Consider the following 20,131-nt stretch of genomic DNA (forward strand, 5'->3'; position numbering starts at 1 on the left):
AAACCTGCTGCAACCACCCAGCAGATGGGGGGGGGAAATAAAAACCAAACACCCCCCACTCCACCCCCGCTGCCAATCCTCAACAGAAATGCTCACAACAATGAAAACCTCGGACAGGAGGAAGAGCGCCGCCGGGCAGACAGGCAAGTGTCTTGCTCGGCTGTGGCTTGGGGGGCGCTTTTTTCAGTGCTATTGTAACTTCGAACACTCACTAAGCGAATTGTTGTAAGTCGAGGACTACCTGTACTTCATCACTTTTTTCCTTTTTTTGGTCATCAAGTTTTTGACACCTTGCTAGGCGACTGGTGGTCCTCGGATGTTGCCATATCCTAAAAGTGGTACGACAGGTGAAAAGGTTGAAAAGCCCTGGGCTATGCGCTTGGATTGTTTTATCGGAAGACTGGGCATGCTTCGAGTCAAAATTAAGTGGTTAAAACCCTCACGTTTGATGCCAGGATTTTATTAGCAGATTTCAAAGGGTTAATTTACTATTTCGGATAATAAAAAGTAACCTCGGAATGAGGCTAACTAGGGTTAAATGAGGCATATACTTGGTTACAAAGTAGCGTTTTATTTTACAAAACAAGAAAAATGGCGAGTCGGGTCATGACGGGTGGCGTGATCGGGTTTTAGACCCATCATCCGATGAAATGTAATTTTTTTGGGTTTTCTTTCTTTTTTTCCCCCCTTTTTTCGTTTCCTTTGCCAATTTCTTCTAGCAGGTGCTATAAATTGCGACTTTTTGACTGATGGCTTGCAAAAGGCCTCGGACGGTTTCTTCCAGTTCCGTGACTTGCTTGGCTTTGTCTTCCAGGATTTTTTGATTTTTTTCATACGTGTCTTCCAATTCTGCAATGAGAAGGACAAAAAGCCGGGCGTTTTAGCAGCAACACCCGTGGGGGGGTAGTTTGAGGAATTCACTCAAGACGGGAGTAGCAGCAGCACTTAAGACTTATAGATTGCTTCGCAGCCCCTTTCTAAGAGAGAGTCAGCACGTTTTTTTATTTTTTATTTTTTATTTTAATTCCATTTATATCCCGCCCTTCTCCGAAGACTCAGGGCGGCTTACAAGCTTAGCAGTAGCCTTCATTCTAGGTACATGCCTGCTTATTAGGGCTTTCACACACACACACCCCAAGCGGCATTATTACAAAGTCAGCTTAATTGCCCCCAACAATCTGGGTCCTCATTTTACCTACCTCGGAAGGATGGAAGGCTGAGTCAACCTTGAGCCTGGTGGGACTCGAACCTGCACTAATTGCAGGCAGCTGGTGTTACTTCAGGAGGCATTAGCCCACGGCTCCACCAAGGCTCCACGTTGACCCCCAACAACCTGGCTCCTCATTTTACCCACCTCAGAAAATTGAAAGGCTGAGTCAACCTCGAGCTGGTCAGGATCGAACTCCTGGCAGTTAGCAGAGTCACCCTGCAATACTGCCTTCTAACCACTGCGTCACCCCAGTTCTTTCAAGCCTGCCAACCAACTCTTTTCTCCCTGGCTTCATTAAAGAGAAAAAAAAGCTTTACTTTGATGGTGGATGTTTTACGCCATTAAAAACGCCAGTGGACTCTTCTATAATTGAAAACGGTCTTTTTTCTTTTCTTTTTTTTTAAAGAGAAGCTGACAAGACCTTCCCACACATTGCATACCTCTGAGAAGCTGAAGTTTGCTGTTGGCTTGCTCTAGCAAAATTTTAGCTTCGTTTTGCAGCTCCTCTGCTTTCTTCCTCGCGTTTGCAGACTCGCCTGTTTTCTTGGCAATTAGGTTTTCTACCGTTTTGTATTTCTCATTCACACTGTCATCTAGTATCTAGAGAGAGAGAGAGAGAGAGAAGTGGAAAGTGTTAATATTTCCCCAAAATGACTCAGGTATTCCGTTGTGTTTTTTTGCTAAAACATTCTTGCCTTTAATACAGGCAGTCCTTGACTTAACGATAGGCTGTTTAATGACCATTCAAAAGATTTTTAAAAAGCTACTTAAGACCTGTCCTCAAACGTTACTACTACCACCTTCTCCCTGTGGTCTCTTAATGGTTGCCTTTCTGATGCTTGGCAACCGAGTTGCATTTGCAGCCGGTTGCAGCATCTCGTGTTCACATGACTGTTTTTGCAGATTTCCAGCAAAACAAAAAAAAAAGCACATTCGGAAGAATGGATTTGCTTTACGACTGCAGTGACTCACTTTATCACCATCCATTCCATCTATTTCTATTTCTTTTCTTTTCTAATTCTATTCTATTCTAATTTCCATTCATTCTATTCTGTAATTCTATTCTATTCCATATTTTCTATTCTATTCTATTCTATTCTATATTTCCATTCCCTATATTCTATTCTATTTCTTCTCGATTCTATTCTATACATTCTATTCTATTCTAATTTCTATTCTATTCTATTCTAATTTCCATTCATTCTATTCTGTAATTCTATTCTATTCCATATTTTCTATTCTATTCTATTCTATTCTATATTTCCATTCCCTATATTCTATTCTATTTCTTCTCGATTCTATTCTATACATTCTATTCTATTATAATTTCTATTCTATTCTATTCTAATTTCCATTCATTCTATTCTGTAATTCTATTCTATTCCATATTTTCTATTCTATTCTATTCTATTCTATTCTATTCTATTCTATTCTATTCTATTCTATTCTATTCTATTCTATTCTATTCTATTCTATTCTATTCTATTCTATTCTATTCTATTCTATTCTATTATTTCCATTCCCTATATTCTATTCTGTTCTGTCCTATCCTATCCTATTATATTCTCTCTACATTCTATTCTGTTCTTATTCTATTCTTATTTCTATTCCATTTCACTCCATTCCTTTCCCTATTCTATTCAATTCTATTCCCTATTCAATTCCCTATTCGAATCTATTCACTCCATTCCATTCTTTGTAAAATTTATCTTACCACGGGATAACTCTGGGCATTTTTAGCGATTGATTTAAGAAGCGCCTGGCTAACTCTGCTGGTTTCCTCATGAACTGTTGACTTTGCATCGCGGGTGTCCATAGGATTGCGCTAGCCTCATCAAGACGACAGAAGCGGCATTGTACCATCGCACCGGAAAGCCCACCCCTTTGGCAATGGCATGTCACCTCACACCACACACGCAGAGACACACACCCAAAGGGCTGGGGGCTTGTGTTGTGGTGCCACCGTGCTTCTTTCCTCATTCGGCCTCTCTCTCGGCCAGCACTGCCTCGCCTTATTCAAACCCGCCGCCTGAAAGCTTTGAACTCGGAAGAGCTTTTCGTGGGATGAGCGCTGTCTTCAGAAGAACCTAATAGCACCCCAGGATGTCGGAAAGCCCTTGCAAGGTTTCAATGCTCACTTTTTGCACATCTGCGGTGGTTCGATTAGCCACGGCGATATTTTCTTCCGCGGCTTTTATACCCTCCGCGTTGGTCGCAGCCTTCTCTCTCAGCATTTCCACGTTCTTCTCTAGTTCTGCAATGCGCTGGGTCGCGTTCCCCAAGCGGTCTTCCACGGAGCCGGTTTCGGAGGCGATCTAGCACAGAACGGATGAAGGAAGAGGAGAAACAGGCGTGGTTAGGGCACCCGGTTTCCCAGAAATATAACTTCGGCCTGTATTTGGACATTCCTTTTCTGCTTGCTTACATGCCATTCAGACAGCAGGTCAGCACAACAGACCCTACATTTTAGGAGTTGAGGTCAAGCTCACCCAAAGGTCAAGACGATAATAGCAAGGGAAGTTTGATTCTAGTCCAACTTCACTCTTCTTCTTTTTTTTTTTTTTGCATTAACCTGTTCCAGGTTGTGACTAGATTTGTGACCAGCAGAAGGGGGTCAATCTATTCTCCAAAGCCCCTGAAGGCGGGATAAGAAGCAACAGATGGAAACTAACCAAGGAGAGAAGCAACTTAGAACTAAGGAGAAACTTCCTGACAGTTAGAACAATTAACCAGTGGAACAACCTGCCTCCAGAAGTGGTGAATGCTCCAACACTGGAGGTTTTTAAGAAGAGACTGGACAGCCATTTGTCTGAAATGGTATAGGGTTTCCTGCCTGAGCAGGGGGTTGGACTAGAAGACCTCCAAGATCCCTCCCAACTGTTATTCCTCATTCTTACACCTAAACTTGGAATCATCAACCATCTTGTATGTGAATTCCACCCCCTACCCTCCCCCCAGGTTTCCATACTTTAGCCCAGGGGTCTTCAAACCTGGCCCTTTTATGACTTGTGGACTTCAACTCCCAGAATTCCTCAGCCAGGCATGCTGGCTGAGGAATTCTGGGAGTTGAAGTCCAAAAGTCATCAAAGGGCCCAGCTTGAAGAGCCCTGGAATTCTGGGAGTTGAAGTCCACAAGTCATCAAATGGCCAAGTTTGAAGACCCCTGGAATTCTGGGAGTTGAAGTCCACAAGTCATCAAAGGGCCAAGTTTGAAGACCCCTGGAATTCTGGGAGTTGAAGTCCACAAGTCGTAAAAGGGCCAAGTTTGAAGACCCCTGGAATTCTGGGAGTTGAAGTCCACAAGTCATAAAAGGGCCAAGTTTGAAGACCCCTGCTTTAGCCAGTACTGGGACCTTGCTTGATGAAAAAAAACCTATGTTGAAATTAGCTCCTCATAATATGAAGTGCAGACCTCAAACCCATTTTGCAAAAGGGAAAAGGTAACTTCCAATCCACAGTAAGTTTTCCTACACGGAGAGTCCTCAACCTGTTGTACTTAATGGAACCACCTGTCTTATTTAGATCTCAAAGCACATGAAGAGTCGGGCTCACGCACAAGATAGACGCAAGCCCAAGGAAATAACGTGAACGGCGCATTTTCCCCTGTCATCTTGCTAAATACCAATGTCCTTAACTCTTTCCAAATTAGAAAATCTAAAACTTACGGAGGCAAGCAAGCCTTGCGTTCCTTCAATGTCTTTCTCTGCCAGTTTGATGGCATCTTCAGCTGTCGTTTGGGCTCTGCCAGCTTCTTCCAGGGCCTCTCTGACCATGTCCGCCGTGACTTTCACGTCCGTCGCGCTTTTGCTGATCAATGGAGATTAGCAACGTTAGACTCTTTTTAAAACGAGGATTGGCTCCTAGTTCGGAGAACAGGTCTCCATTTCAGTTTGCGCCTTGTGTTTATTTTCTAGCAATATTTCATGATCAGCTTAGAATCGGCGATGGCGAACCTTTTAGAGACCGAGTGCCCAAACTGCAACCCATCACAAAGTGCCAACACGGCAATTGAATCTGAATACTGAGGTTTTAGTTTAGAAAAAAAAAACAACTCCTACACTAACATCTTTTGTCTTAAAAGAAAAACACAACGACAAAGCTTTCAATGACACAAGCAACTTTTTTTACTGAAAGGTAAAAGTTTGCCTTTGGCATGCTTTTGAACAATGAATGTGATTTTTGCTGTTGTATGCATGCTGATCATTTGTCTAGCCTTGGCTTATACTTTGTACGTTTGAGAGCAACACATGCAGCACTCAGGCCATCTGTTAGTCTGTTTCTGGTGTCAGATTTGATATAATTCAAGGCTGAAAACAGCACGCTTGCTCCGGAGGCTTGTTTTGGCTAGGAAGGGGTTTGAGAAATAGCTTTTTCCTGCAAAAACTTAGCCAGAGAGCGAGGCGCGCGTGCCCACAGAGAGGGCTCCGAGTGCCCACGTGTGCCATAGGTTCGCCAGCACTGGCTTAGATGCTGAGAGACTGGAATCCTCAAATCTGTGAAGATAATTTGCCCTGGGACACGTAGAGATTAAAACATCCCAAACCACATTCTTAGTCAGTGTTTCCAGGGTTTCCCTACTACCCTTTAACTGCAGCAGTGAGGTCAAAAAAATTATAAACATACAGGTAGTCCTCGACTTACAACAGTTCATTTAGTGGCCGAAGTTACGACGGCACTGAAAAAAGTTGACTGATGACCGTTTTCCACACTAATGACCTGTGTGGCACCATCAAGGTCATGGGATCAACAGGCAGGTGCTTGGCAACCGACTCATACTTATGACGGTTGCAGTGTCCCAGGTTGTGTGATTCCCCCTTTTGCGACCTCCTGGCGGGAAAAGTCAGTGGGGGAAGGCAGACTCACTTCACAACCGTGCTACTAATGAAACAACTGTGGCAAGAAAAGTCATAAAACGGGGCAAAGGTCACTTAACAAATGTTGCGCTTAGCAACAGAAATGTTGGGCTCACTTGTGGTCGTAAGTCAAGGACGGCCCGTGCTGCAACTAGCTGGGTATCTTTACGAATTCCAGTCAGACCCATTGAGTGAATGGGGGGTGGGGGAGTCCTTCTCCTTGAAGAAACCCTGAAGGTTGACCCATCTGTCTTCTCCGCGGACATCTGCCTCTTCCAGGTTTAATTACACCCATGAAAGAACAGTCTTAAGATTTCTGCAACTGTCTACTACAGGAAACAAAACAAACAAACATGGCGTATTCTTCATACCTGGCTTTCTTAGCTTCGTCTAACAACGCCTTCGCCCTTGCGATATCTCCAGCGCTCTGCTGAAGGACGGTCTCCACATCAGACAGACTTTCCACACGGTCGCGAATGCTATCCGCCAGGGTTTGCAGCTGTTCAGGTGTGCTGGGCATCTCCAGGTTGAGAACTTCATTGGCGACGGCTTCGATGCTATCGAGATCGGCGCCCTCTTCTGTCAGGACGAGGAACAGAAAGCCGTGACTGACCCAAGGGAAGAGGGCAGCGGTGGAATTCAAACACCTGAACAACTGGTTTTCTTCTTGGACGCAGGCCTGGGCCTCCGAGGCCTAGAGCGGGCTTCTGGAAGTGGCATCCATGCACTTCCGGTCGGCTGTTCTAGGCCTCCTCCAAGACTCGGAGGCCTAGAACAGACTCCCGGAAGTGGTATCCACACGCTTCCAATGGGCCATTCTAGGCCTGGGAGGCCCCCTCCATTCCTCCGAGGCCTAGAACGGACTTCCAGAAGTGGCATCTACGCATTTCCGGCAGGCCGTTCTAGACCTGAGAGGTCTCCTCCAGGACTTTGAGGCCTAGACTGAGGTGAGGAATCATTTATTCAGTGAGCAAGTAGGTGCTTCTTATGCCGTTTCCAGAGCCAAGCTGGAAAAAGCTTCCTGAAATAGTGGACATCCCTGCCAACCACAGTTGACAATACTAAGGTAGGACAACCAATCATCTGACTTGGTACTAGATAGCTATCTTGTCTCCATGCATCCAGTCTCCGATTCATTGTTTATAGAAATACACTCCATAATTTGCAACAAATACTGCTGCAAATCTTGCACAGAGGGTCAGCAAACCCAGGTCACATGATCAAAATGCAGAGGCTTGGCAAGATGTCCAAAATCTGATGACCCCAAAAAAAAGGGAAAAAGTGATAAAAGTATAGGTAGTCCTTGACTTACAACAACAGTTCGCTAAGTGACTGTTTGAAGTTACAACGGCACTGAAAAAAGTGACTTATGACCGTTTTTCAGACTTAACGACCATCGCAGGCATCCCCATGGTCACGTGATCAAAATTCAGAGGCTTGGCAACGGGTTCGTATTTATGACGGTCGCAGCGTTCCGGGGTCACGGGATCCCCTTTTGTTGACCCTCTGACAAGCAATGTCAATGGGGGAAAGCCGGATTCACTTAACAGCCGTGTTACTAACTGAACAACTGGAGTGATTCACTTAACAAACTGTGGCAAGGAAGGTCGTAAAATGGGGCAAAACTCGCTGAACCAATGTTTCACTGGGCAACCTAAATTTTGGGCTCGCAACTGTGGTCGTAACTGTAAAAAGGAAGCCGTTCTACAGAGAGGTCCACGTCAGTCACCCGAAGCCGCCTTAAAATAATTACTTACTCGTTAAAAAATTTCTGATCTGCTGAATAAGTTTTCTGAGATCCTCGTTGCTCCTGTCGACCTGCTGCTTGGTGGCGTTGGTCTTCAGCAAAACGTCTTGGGCGTTCTGCCTGGCTTCGTCGGCCCTTTGTTTGGCTTCCGAAACCTACGTGAAGGAAGCGGGCCTGTGTTTACAACGGCTAGCAAGTTCCGTTTCTCGTCGAAAAGGAATACCGACGCAGACCTTAACTCAGTGATGGCGAACCTTTTAGAGACCGAGTGCCCAAACGGCAACCCCAAACCCACTTATGCCGGGTGGGCGTGGCCCATTGGGTGGGCGTGGCCCATTGGGTGGGTGTGACTGCGGTGGTCACCGGCAGACTGGGTGGGACTAAAAAGTTCAATCAATCACTTCCAACTTTGCAAGATGTTTTCTTCCCCCACCCCCGTGAGAAATTGAAATTGATTGATTGATTGAACCCATTTTTTTTAATATGGCAGCGGAGGCCTAAATTGAAAAGGTTTTATAAAACCCAGCTGAAGACCTGGGACTGGGGCGACAGCGCGCGTGCCCACAGAGAAGGCTGTGTGTGCCACCTGTGGCACGTGTGCCCACAGGTTCACCACCACGGCCTTAACTGCTCCTGAAGCTCTGAGTGTAATTTTTAAGAATCCTTTGGACGATTCTCAACAAAACGACGTCGAGACTCCAGAAAAAGTGTGGAGAAGAGCAATAAGGATGACCAGGGGACAGGAGGATATGATCCATGGTGGAGGAACTGGGTATGTCTAGTCCAGGGGTAGGCAACCTTGGCTCTTTCATGACTCGTGGACTTCAACTCCCAGAATTCCTGAGCCAGCCTGGCTCAGCTTGGAAACCTCTCCCTTTCCCCTCACTGTGGCTGGCTCAGGAATTCTGGGAGTTGAAGTCCACGAGTCATAAAGCGGCCTAGGCCTAGACCAGGGGTGGGCCACCTTGGCTCTTTTATGACTCGTGGACTTCAACTCCCAGAATTCCTGAGCCAGCATGGCTCAGCTTGGAAACCTCTCCATTTTCCCTCAGCATGGCTGGCTCAGGAATTCTGGGAGTTGAAGTCCACGAGTCATAAAAGAGCCAAGGTGGCCCACCTCTGCCCTATATCAGGGGTCCTCAACCGTGGCAACTTTAAGACTCATGTACTTCAACTCCCAGAATTCCTGAGCCAGCATGGCTCAGCTTGGAAACCTCTCCATTTTCCCTCAGCACAGTTGGCTCAGGAATTCTGGGAGTTGAAGTCCACGAGTCATAAAAGAGCCAAGGTTGCCCACCCCTGGCCTAGTCTAAGGAAGAGAAGGACTAAGGGTAATAGGAATCTTCCAATATTTGGGGGGCTGTCACAGAGGAGACGGGGTCAGCTTATTCTCCAAAGCACTTGAGGGCAGCGAGAAGAAATAACGGGTAGAAGAACATCAACGAGAGGACCAACCTAGAACTAAGAATAAATTTTCTGACAGCGAGAACAATTAACCAGCGGAACGACTTGCCTCCAGAAGTTGTGGGTGCTCCATCACTGGAGGTTTTGAAGAAAAATTAGAGAGCTATTTGTCCAGAACGGTATAGTGTCTCCTACTTGAGCAGGGGGTTGGACTAGAAGACCTCCAAGGTCCCTTCCAACTCTCTTATACCGTGACTGTTAATTCTGCAGGCATCTTCTTCACAGAGGCAAATATCTACAGTATATACAGACAATCCTCAATTTGCGACTATAATGGAGCCTGCCCATCCCTGTTGTAACTCGGGATGGTTGTAAAATGTGCTTCTACTCTAGAGCTGGAAAATAAGTTGGTCACGTGCCTGGCCTGATTTTATAGAAGCTTTTTGTGAGGCACATCACAGCTATTGTGAACGAAAGGTTCTCTAAAGCAGAGGTCCCCAACGTTTTGGGGCACCGGGGACCGCTTCTGTGGAGAGAGGTTTTTCCGCAGACTGGAGAGTGTGTGGTTTTGTGTGCTGCCTACATCCCACGGATGGGGCTTTGCTTGTTTGTGCGGACCGGTGGCTGGCCTACCGTGGCCCGGTACCGGTCCACGGACTGGGGGTTGGGAGACCCCTGCTCTAAAGGGTGCAGTTTTGCCCCCAGAATGGAAGTAAATGCCAGTTTGGGGCAAAACCCTTATAAAACGCGGTCACATGACCGTGGGATGTTGCAAAGGGTGACAAGTGAGGTCACATGACCGAGGACGTGACCATCAGAATGTCAACTCTGAGTTACATCTCTGTTGGGAACTTTATAAATAGTTGCTAAGAAATGGGTCACAAGTCAGGGACTAACAATAAGCTATATCACCGGGCCAAAGCTATGAGCATCCCAACAGTGACGTATGGCTACGAGAGTTGGACCACAACGAGGGCTGAGCGTCGGAGAATTGGTGCTTCTGAATGGCGGTGCTGGAGAAGACTCAACTGTCAGGAGACCCAATCGGTCGATCCGAAAGGAAACTGACCCTCACTGTCCTTGGGAAGGACAGATAATAATAATAATGAAGTTGGAAGAGACCTTGGAGGTCATCTAGTCCAACCCCCTGCTCGGGCAGGAAACCCTATACCATTTCAGACAAATGGCTGTCCAGTCTCTTCTTAAAAACATCCAGTGTTGGAGCATCCACAGCTTCTGGAGGCAGGTTGTTCCACTGGTTAATTGTTCTCACTGCCCGGAAATTCCTCCTTAGTTCCAGGTTGCTTCTCTCCTTGATTCTATCCTTCTGTTAATGCAGCCTGGCACTGTGTTGGCTTTTTTGGCAGCTGCAGCACACGGCTGGCTCCTATTTAAGGGATTGTCCACTAGGACTCCAAGATCCCTCTCACAGTTGCTACTATTGAGCAAGGTACCACCTATACCAAGGGTAGGCTGGTATTATGACTCATGGACTTCAACTCCCAGAATTCCTGAGTCAGCATAGTTGAAGTCCATGAGTCATAAAAGAGCAGAGTTTGCCTACCCCTGACCTATACTATACCTGTACATTCAGTTTTTCTTGCCTAAATGTAGAACTTCACTTTTTTCCACCACTGAATTTCGTTATGTTAGATAGCCCCCAGTGTTCCAGTTTGTTCAGATCCTCCTGTATCTTAGGCCTGTCTTCTGGAGTGCTGGCTACTGATGCTGAACTCAAAGACTTCGGCCACCAAATGAGGAGAGAGGAAAAACTCCTCGGAGAAGCCCCCGATGTTGGGAAAGATGGAAGGCAAAGGGAAAAGGGGACGGCAGAGGAGGAGATGGTTAGGTTAGGGTCATCGGCGCAATGAACAGGAACGTGGGCAAACTCCAGGAGACGGTGGATGCCCGGGGTGGGGTGGGTGGGGCTGGCATGCTGTGCACCATGGGGCCACGAGGAGTCAAGACACGACTTGGCGACTCCACAACGAATAGTGTTTGGAAGGCACTTACGGGGCACCCATCATGCAGAACGTTAAAGCGTGCTGGTTCTCGCCCTGACTGGCCCACACACACCTACTTCCCAGTGGTTGGTGGCTAAGCCATCTTAAATAATCACCATTTTGGAGAGCTGCTCCACCTCCGCCAGAGCACTCAAGACCTCTCTGTCGAAATCGACGGCTTTCTGCCAGACGCCGCGGGACACCGTCACCAGGCCTTGGCACCCGGGCCCTCCGCAATGCTTCATCCCATCTTCAGTCTGGCAACTCAACCCGCCACAGGGGGAATCGACGCAAGACGCCCCCGGCGGAGTCCCGCACACCTGCAGTGGAAAAGAGATTAACGCTTCCCAAACAGCCAAGAGCCAGCTCCGTAAAGCGTGGGAGGTAGTCCTCGGCTTACGGCGGTTCATTTTAGTGACTGCTCAGAGTTACAACAGCGCTGGGGGTAAAAAAAAAAAGGGAACCAGTGACCCCCTAATTTGGACGCTTAACAACCGTTGCGGGCGATCCAAATTCGGACGCTTGGCAACTGACTCGTATTTACGACGGTGGCAGCGTCCCCGGGAGGGGTCACGGGATCCCCTTTTGCGACCTTCTGACCAGCAAAATCAACGGGGGGAAGCCGGGTTCACTTAACCGCCGAGGGAAGAAAAGTCGTAAAATGGGGCAGAACCCACTTAACAAATGTCTCGCTTAACGACGGGAATTTTGGGGCGTAAGTTGAGGACTACCAGCATTCTACTCCCCAGGACATTTAACGTTTATCTGAAACAGGAGGAATGAGAGAGCCGTTCGATTTGATTCCTGGATTTCAACAAATTAATAAGTGAAACAAGTGAGCACTTTGAAGCCGTGTCTGGATAGAGGTAATAAATACACAAATTTTCAGCTGAAACTAGACCAAACATTGTCTTAAGTCGGGCTTTGCAAATCATATCCTGTTCCTCTGTTCTTTTAGTAGGAAGTTACCTACAGTAGTCTAAATGCCCCCTCTTTTTTAAATCCTCCCAGGCACCTACGACACATGTTTTTCCTTGCCGGCCCAAAGCCTCTTCGTTTCCATTTTTTTCCACGGCCTTTTAATCCATCCCCTTTTCAAAAAAAAAAAAGAAAAAGTGTTTACATCCTGACGTGACTTTTGCGTTTGAGCTTGTTTGTTTTTATTATTCTCTGCAGCTCGCTTTCTCCTCCTTTGCATTTTTTATTTTTTGTTTTGGCTTTAATTTTTTATCTTGGGTGGTTGGAAGCCGAGTTTGGAGATGTTCCCTGATAAAAGACTGGAGAAAATGCAGAAATAAATAAATAATCCTGGGTGGGCCCTTCTGCGAATTTTCCTATTTTTCTGTCACCAGGTGGGTGGTAATTGGGAAATGCTGCTGACATGTTGCACCCCCCCTGGAAGGTATTTTGGCATCACAGGAGAAGATCATCTTTGTCTGATCAAATTTCTCAGTGTAATCCTAGGGTTTTACATGGGCTTGCTGGTTCAGCTCCCGCCTTTGCTTTTCAAGACTTGACTTATCTTTATCTTTCGAAAGAAAGATCCTTGCTGTGGGAAATGAGGAGAGATGCCGAAAACTCTCAGATCGATAAGTCAAGTCCTCGGATTACCAACCCCAACGGACCTCAAGGTTGTTGTGATTCAGGGTCAGCCTGTGGGTTCGGCAGTTGGGTCGGACGACTCAGAGGAGGAGGAGGAGGGGGGTGTTGAAGAGCTTGCTGAGTGGGTTGGACAGCTTGATGAGAGCCCCCAGCCAGGCCCCTCTCATCTGGTCACGATGCAGACCCAGCTGTGTGAGCCTGACAGCGTGGATGAAGATGACCCACAGCTGGCCCTGTTCAAGGACGCCCGACGCAGGAGGCAGTCAGTCAAGAGTAAACAGAGGAAGGCAATGGGGCACCTCGGAAGGAGGCAGAGAGAGGCCACGCCCTGAACTGTATTTAAGGGGAATGTGTGGGAGGGCTGGTTTGCTGAAGGCAACCGCTTGGATTGTTCCTGCTTCTTAGCTCGTGTTTTATGGTTGGTGTCTTGTCTTGCTCTGTTTTATGTGAATAAATTTGGCAGGCTTTATTCCAGCCTCTTGCCGTTTGTAAAGGGGTTGTCCCTGCTTTTGCTGCAGGGCCGGTGGCAGGCTGGTACAGAACAAAGGTTTCGGTTGCTAAGCGAGACGTTGGTTGAGTGAGCTTTGCCCTCTTTTGCACCGTCTCTTGCCACAGTTGTTAAGTGAATCACTGCAGGCGTGAAATCGGCAACCGGGCTGTGAAGTGAATCTGGCTTTCCCCAGAAGGTCACAAAAATTGATCCTGTGATGGTCATAAATAGGAGTCGGTTGCCAAGCGGCTGAATTTGGATCGCGTGACCGTGAGGATGCTCTAATCCATGGCAATCTATCTGGCATTTCATTTATCGAAGGCAATGTTTTCGGCTGACTAGTCTTGTCCAACTCTAGGGCACGGGGCTCATCTCCCTTTCTTAGTCAAGGGAGCCAGCGTTGTCCGAATACGCTTCTGTGGTCATGTGGCCAGCATGACTATAGGCCGAGGCACACAGAACGCCATTACCTCCCATCGAAGTGGTACCTATTAATCTACTCGCATTTGCATGCTTTTAAAACTCCTAGGAGCTGGAGCAAATAATGGGAGCTCGCCCCATCTTGTGGCACTTGGGTCTCGAACCTGGACTGGCAGCTTTTCAGTGTCTTTAACCACTGAGCCATCACACCGCACCCTCTCCCCCCCCCCAATTTCATTTATATTTCATTGAATATCTCATCTGTATCCCAAAGGTGCTTTTCGCAAGAAGCAACTGGACTTCCTTGTTTTTGCTTCGAAGACGTTTCGCTTCTCATCCAAGAAGATTCTTCGTCTCTGGTCTGGATGGTGGGGAATGGAAGGATTGATATTGTTGTGATTCAGTGTCAGCCTGTGCTCCCAGCAGCTGAGTCCGATGAATCTGAGGAGGAGGAGGAGGGGTTCGGAGAGCCTTCAGTGTCAGGGAGGCTCTGATGCACTGCAGGACTCTCAGCCTGGCCCCTCCAGTCATGTTCCTCATGAGGCCCAGCTGTGTGAGCACGAGGTGTTGGACTCAGAAGAGTCACAGCTGAATCTGTTCAGAGACGCTAGAAGCAGAAGGCAATCCAGCAGAGCAGAGTAGAGCAGAGAAATTCAATGAGGCAACTCAGTGAGAGGAGGAGAAGGCAGTGAGAAGCCACGCCTTGGGACTGATAATAAAAGGGGAAGGTGTGGGCGGGGCTGGTTGCTGAAAGCAACCGTTTGGAGACATTCTGAGAAAATCCTGGTCTGTTCTTGCTACTTCTGTTTTTGTTTGTTGACTCTTGTTTGATATTTTGATTCATTTATTGAAGGAAATATTCTGTTGCTTTTTTGTTTGAACTGTAAATAAATTTGGGTTGGGTTTTTTCCCCCAGCCTATTGACTGTCAAAAGGGGTTGTTCCTGACACACAAACAGGGCCGGTCGTAGGCTGGAACAGAACAGATATTCCTTGTGGACGGCTGGTCATTTGCCTTCCTTTAGAGAGTCGTTGAGGCCACTTGGAGGTGGAATCTCATCCTGATGGGTTTGTTTTCCTAGGCTGTGCCACGCGTTGGTGAAGCTTGAAAACATACCCATCGGGACAGGATGCAGTAGTAAGTAGTCCATCTGCATTTGAAAGACAAAAAGGCCACTCTCTTGAAGACTACAAAGTCCACATTTTGGACAAGCCGGACGGCTGGTTGGAAAGAGGGATCAAAGAAGTCATTTATGTCAAAATTCAACAGCCCTCTCTCAACAGAAGGGGAAGGGATACGACACTGTCTATTTCCAGTCTACAACACGGTCCTTTCAGCAGTTCCAAGAAGGCTCCACGCCCCTTTGCATTGCTCGGGTGACCCCGAGGACCCCGATAAACCTCCAAGTGGCCTCAACGGCTCTCTAAAAAAAAAATGCAAAGGACCAAGCTGTCTGCCAGGAATAGGAATCCTTCCCTTCCCCAGCATCCAGCCAGAGCTGAAGAAGCTTCTGGGATGAGAAGCGAAACGTCTTCGAAGCAAAAAACCAAGGAAGTACAGTTGCCTCTTGAAAAAAGCAACTTTGGGATACAGATGAGATATTCAGTGAAATCTAAATGAAATTGCGGGGTGGGGGGGAGGAGAGGGTGCGGTGCGATGGCTCAGCGGTTAAAGGCACTGAAAAGCTGCCAGTCCAGGTTCGAGACCCAAGTGCCACGGGATGGGGCGAGCTCCCGTTATTTGCTCCAGCTCCTAGGAGTTTTAAAAGCACCTTTTAGGGACAACCATGACCTTGGACGACCGAACATCTCCACAGACACCTCACCTACTACGCAACCATTTTTATTCTTTGTTCCTGACATCGGTCCCTGTTCACATCCACCCCTTCCCAAACTCTTTGCCCCTTGTCCAAATAAGCTCAGATATCGGCCTTCGGAGGGGTTGCCTACCTTCTCCGACACTTCAGCCAAATCCAGACTTTGCAGCTTGCCGGCTAATTCGTCCAAGAGCCGGGATTGCTCTTCCTGGGCGGCCTTGAATGCGGCCTCGGTGTCGTTGATCAAGCTCTCCACTTCCAGGCGCATTTCGGCCGACTGTTCAACCAGGCTTCCGGGTAGCAAAACCGAGGCGTTGGCTCTCTTTTCGGCATCCAACGACATCTGGAAATATTTGGTGATGCTGTCCAGGGCGCCTGAAACCGTCAAGAGGTGGGACAGGTTGAGCCAGCCACGTTCCTCTGGCCTTTACGGCGGTAATACAGGTAATCCTCCACTTACAACAAGGGAGCCCAAAATTTCTGTCGCTAAGCGAGACAGTGATTAAAGTGAGCTTTGGCTCCGTTTTACGACCTTTCCCGCCACTCTTGCAAAGTCGGTCACTGCAGCTGTTCAGCAAGTCCCACGGTTATGAAGTTCCCCCACTGACTTTGCGTGTCGGAAGGTCGCAAAAGCGGACCACGTGACCCAGGACACGGCAACTGTCATTAAATACAGGTAGATCCTCGAGAGAGGACCACAATTGACCCCAAAACGCAGGTCGCTAAGTGAGAAATTTGTTAAAGTGCCGTTTGGCCCCGTTTTACGACCTTCCCTACCCCAGTTGTAAAGTGAGTCACTGCAGATTAAAATAGTCACACGGTTGTTAAGGGAATTTGGCTTCCCGCCACCTCCCCTTGACTTTGTTTGTCAGAAGGTCACAAAAAGGGATCAGGTGACCCTGGGACACTGCGAAACCGTCGTAAATGTGAGCCGGTTGTCAAGCATCCGAATTCTGATCACATGACCAATGGTCGTAAGTGTGAAAACCGGTCACAAGTCATTTTTTTCAGTGCCATTATCACTTTGAACGGTTGCTAAATGAATGGTTGTAAGTTGAGGACTCCTTGTAGTTTGGAGAAGTTGTCTACGAAATTAAATGCACGACGTGGCCAGGATTAAGCATGGCCAATGAAACCCAGTTAAGCTGGTTTCACAGAAATCCAGGTGACGTGCATCAATTCGAAAAATTTTCGCCGCTTCCCAAGCCCGATCCTCCCTAAGGCCTTTCGTTTGGGTTGGATCCTGTGAAATGTTCATGAAACAGATCCGCTTAGGGACCTTCCCACAGTTTCCTTTCTGAGTCAAAGCCAGATTTACCCAGCCAAAATTCCTCGAGCTCTCAAAATACAAACCTCGAACATCAGAGATCTTTATGAACTCCAGCTGTTCGGCAAGTTCCTTCACAGCGCTGTGTAAGCTCTTCGCGTCTGCCTCTAAAGCCGTCAGTTCGGCCTCCACGGCGCCGCTTTCGTTCGCCACACCAGATAGCTTTTCTTCGACTTCGGTTAGCTTTTGGGCCACGTCTGTTTTGAGCTTCCTGTGAACCCCCCCCCCCAAAAAACCCGCCATTAACTGCAACGCGACGCAAACCCAGTTTGCCGAGAATCTAAAGACCTATTTCAAACGATTTCCCTTCTTCCCTGTCAGGGTAGAATACGTAGGAACGTACGACCGCAATTGTACGACCGCAATTGAGCTCAGATTTTCTGCTGCTAACTGAGACAGTGGTTCAGGTGATATTTTTTTTGCCCCGTTTTACGACCTTTCTCGCCACAGCTGTTAAGAGGTCCCCAAACCCCTCCCCCCACCCCCCGGTTCAGTAACCGGCCCCCACAAACAAGCAAAGCCCCATCCGTGGGGTGCAGGCAGCACACAAAACCACACTTTCCGGTCCGTGGAAAAACCTCTCTCCACGGACACGGCGCATCCCCTGGACGCGGCGACCGTCACAGATATGAGTCCGTTTTGCAAACATCCAGATATAGATCACCTGACCCTGGGGATGCCGCAACGGTCCTGAATCCCTTTTTTTTCAGTCCCCTTGTAACTTCGAAACGACCACTAAATCAACTGCTGTTAAGTCGAGGACTATCTGCATTGTGTTATGGTGTTCTTTCCTCATCGTTGGGTGCATTTCGGGGTGTCTGTTTTGTCTGATCGTTGCTTCAGGAACGCAAAACGGGGAAAAAGCTTGGGAAAACAGCACACCTCTGGGAGATTTAACCATCTGCATTCCATAATGCTGCCGTAATGTGCTTGAATATTGCCAATGACGTATGCTACATTGGCTCATGGTCCCGTCCCTAATTTTGTTTCATGCCTCACATAATAAACCATCTGTGTTAGGAACTTTTTTCATAAGCCGTAAGACATAAGCCGCATTCTGTGAAGGCAAATGTTGCACAATGGAGGCTTTTAAAGTCTCCAGAAAGTCTGTAAAATACGCAGTCACAGAAATGTTAGGAGAAATGGCTGTGAAGCAAATTTACCCCGAGTTGGCAGGTTTAACTCCACTTCCCAGCTGGGCCTGCTCGTCTCCTACATCGACAGATTCATCAGCCTTGCCATTTCGCTTTCCCAGTTGCAAAGAGGAAGAAGAACAAGAAAGAAAACTAGCACAGAGCAGAGTAGGGAAAGGAAGGGAAGGGAGGGGAGAGGAAGAGAAGAGAAGAGAATTTGGAATAGAATAGAATAGAATAGAATAGAATAGAATAGAATAGAATAGAATAGAATAGAATAGAATAATAGAATTACAGAACAGAGCAGAACAGAACAGAACAGAATAGAATAGAAATACAGAATAAAATAGAATATATAGAATAGTATAGAATAGAACAATAGAATAGAATATATAGAATAGAAATACAGAATAGAGTAGAATAGAATAGAAATACAGAATAGAATATATAGAATAGAATAGAACAATAGAATGAATAGAATAGAATAGAATTAGAATAGAATAGAATAAAAATAGAATAGAATAGAATATATAGAATAGAATAGAAATACAGAATAGAATAGAATATATAGAATAGAAATACAGAATAGAATATATAGAATAGAATAGAATGTAGAATGTAATAGAATAGAATTAGAATAGAATAGGTAAAAGGTAAGGTAAAGGTGCTAGTTGTTTCCGACTCTAGGGGCCGGTGCTCATCTCCGTTTCAAAGCCGAAGAGCCAGCCCTTGTCTGAGGACGTCTCCGTGGTCATGTGGCCGGCATGACTAGACGCCAAAGGCGCACGGAACGCTATTACCTTCCCACCGTAGTGGTCCCTATTTTTCTACTTGCATTTTTACGTGCTTTCGAACTGCTAGGTTGGCAGAAGCTGGGACGAGTAACAGGCTCTCACTCTGTTATGCGGCACTCGGGATTCGACCCACCAAACTGCCGACCTTCTGATCGACAAGCTCAGCGTCCTAACCCACTGAGCCACCGCGTCCCTTCCAGAATAGAATAGAATAGAATAATAGAATATATAGAATAGAATAGAAATACAGAATAGAATAGAGTAGAATAGAATAGAAACAGAATAGAATATATAGCATACAATAGAACAATACTGTAGAATAGAATAGAATAGAATAGAATAGAATAGAATAGAATAGAATAGAATAGAATAGAATAGAATAGAATAGAATAGAATAGAATAGAATGGCTTTATTGGCCAAGTGTGATCAGACACACAAGGAATTATACGGAATCGGTAAGAACAACCGTTTGCTAATTCTTAGGTACCATCATTTACAGTCAAATTCACAATAACCATTCTTCGCCACCACGTTTCCATCTTTGCCCCCTTTCTTTCTCCCCAAGTTCTCCTTGAAATCCTTCAACCACAAGACCCTCCGTCCTCCAGGGTCGGGCTAACAGCAGGCAAGGTTCTTTCTGCTGTATGCCATACTTACTCTAGCACGGATGACGTTACCTTCTTTGGTAGTGAAACGTCTGCAGGAAAACAACCCAACTCAGAGACCACCGTGGCGCCATCCTGTCAACCCCGGAGCTACAAATATCCTCCCTTTTTTCCTACTTACTCTGCCTCCTGAAAGAGGTCGCCGATGTTCTGAAGAGGCTGGGTAGCAGGATTCTGAGCAATGATGCTCTGGATCTCGTTCAGCTTTTCCTGCACCGAGCTGAGGGTCTCTTGGTAGGGGCCGCTCACCCCCGTGATCTTCAGGACTTTGGCTCTTTCCAGGAATCTCTGGGTCCTATTCGTCAGCTCGCTGACAATGATATCCCAGAGAGCAAAGCATTGGTGACAAGGAGCACAGTCTGGAAATGTTCCGGCGTAGCCTCGGGTGCATTTGTCACAACAGGCTCCTTCGACGCCTTCCTTACAGATGCACTGGCCACTCGACCGGTGGCACTGCAGAGTCTGGATGCCTCGCGAATCACACTCACAAGCTGAAGGAGAAATGAAACTGGGCTGTGGAAACCACGATGATCAACTTTCTGGAGTGGGTTCTGCCACTCCTTCCTGTACACCAGTGGTGGCGAACCTATGGCATGGGTGCCAGAGGCGGCACTCAGAGCCCTCCCTGTGGGCACCCGTGCCATGCCCCGGAGGTGGCAACTGTTC

The 20,131-nt window shown here is 47.0% G+C and overlaps 1 protein-coding gene across 1 annotated transcript in view; it reads right to left on the reverse strand.

Moving 5' to 3' along the window:
* Nucleotides 1-204: 204 nt before the first annotated feature.
* LAMB1 (laminin subunit beta 1) overlaps nucleotides 205-20,131 on the reverse strand; it is a 70,919-nt gene continuing 50,992 nt past the window's right edge. Inside the window, exons 24-33 of the mRNA XM_081330714.1 lie at nucleotides 19,587-19,956; nucleotides 16,899-17,083; nucleotides 15,679-15,920; nucleotides 11,334-11,537; nucleotides 7,821-7,965; nucleotides 6,435-6,642; nucleotides 4,876-5,017; nucleotides 3,349-3,525; nucleotides 1,651-1,810; nucleotides 205-849 (exon numbers count right to left, since the gene is read on the reverse strand). Of these exons, the coding sequence (XP_081186840.1) occupies nucleotides 716-849; nucleotides 1,651-1,810; nucleotides 3,349-3,525; nucleotides 4,876-5,017; nucleotides 6,435-6,642; nucleotides 7,821-7,965; nucleotides 11,334-11,537; nucleotides 15,679-15,920; nucleotides 16,899-17,083; nucleotides 19,587-19,956 (1,967 nt within the window). The 3' untranslated portion in view covers nucleotides 205-715. The remainder of the gene's footprint in view (nucleotides 850-1,650; nucleotides 1,811-3,348; nucleotides 3,526-4,875; nucleotides 5,018-6,434; nucleotides 6,643-7,820; nucleotides 7,966-11,333; nucleotides 11,538-15,678; nucleotides 15,921-16,898; nucleotides 17,084-19,586; nucleotides 19,957-20,131) is intronic.

The sequence above is a fragment of the Vipera berus genome, assembly GCF_964194415.1.
Source record: "Vipera berus genome assembly, chromosome: 6".
Classification (NCBI taxonomy): Eukaryota; Metazoa; Chordata; class Lepidosauria; order Squamata; family Viperidae; genus Vipera; species Vipera berus.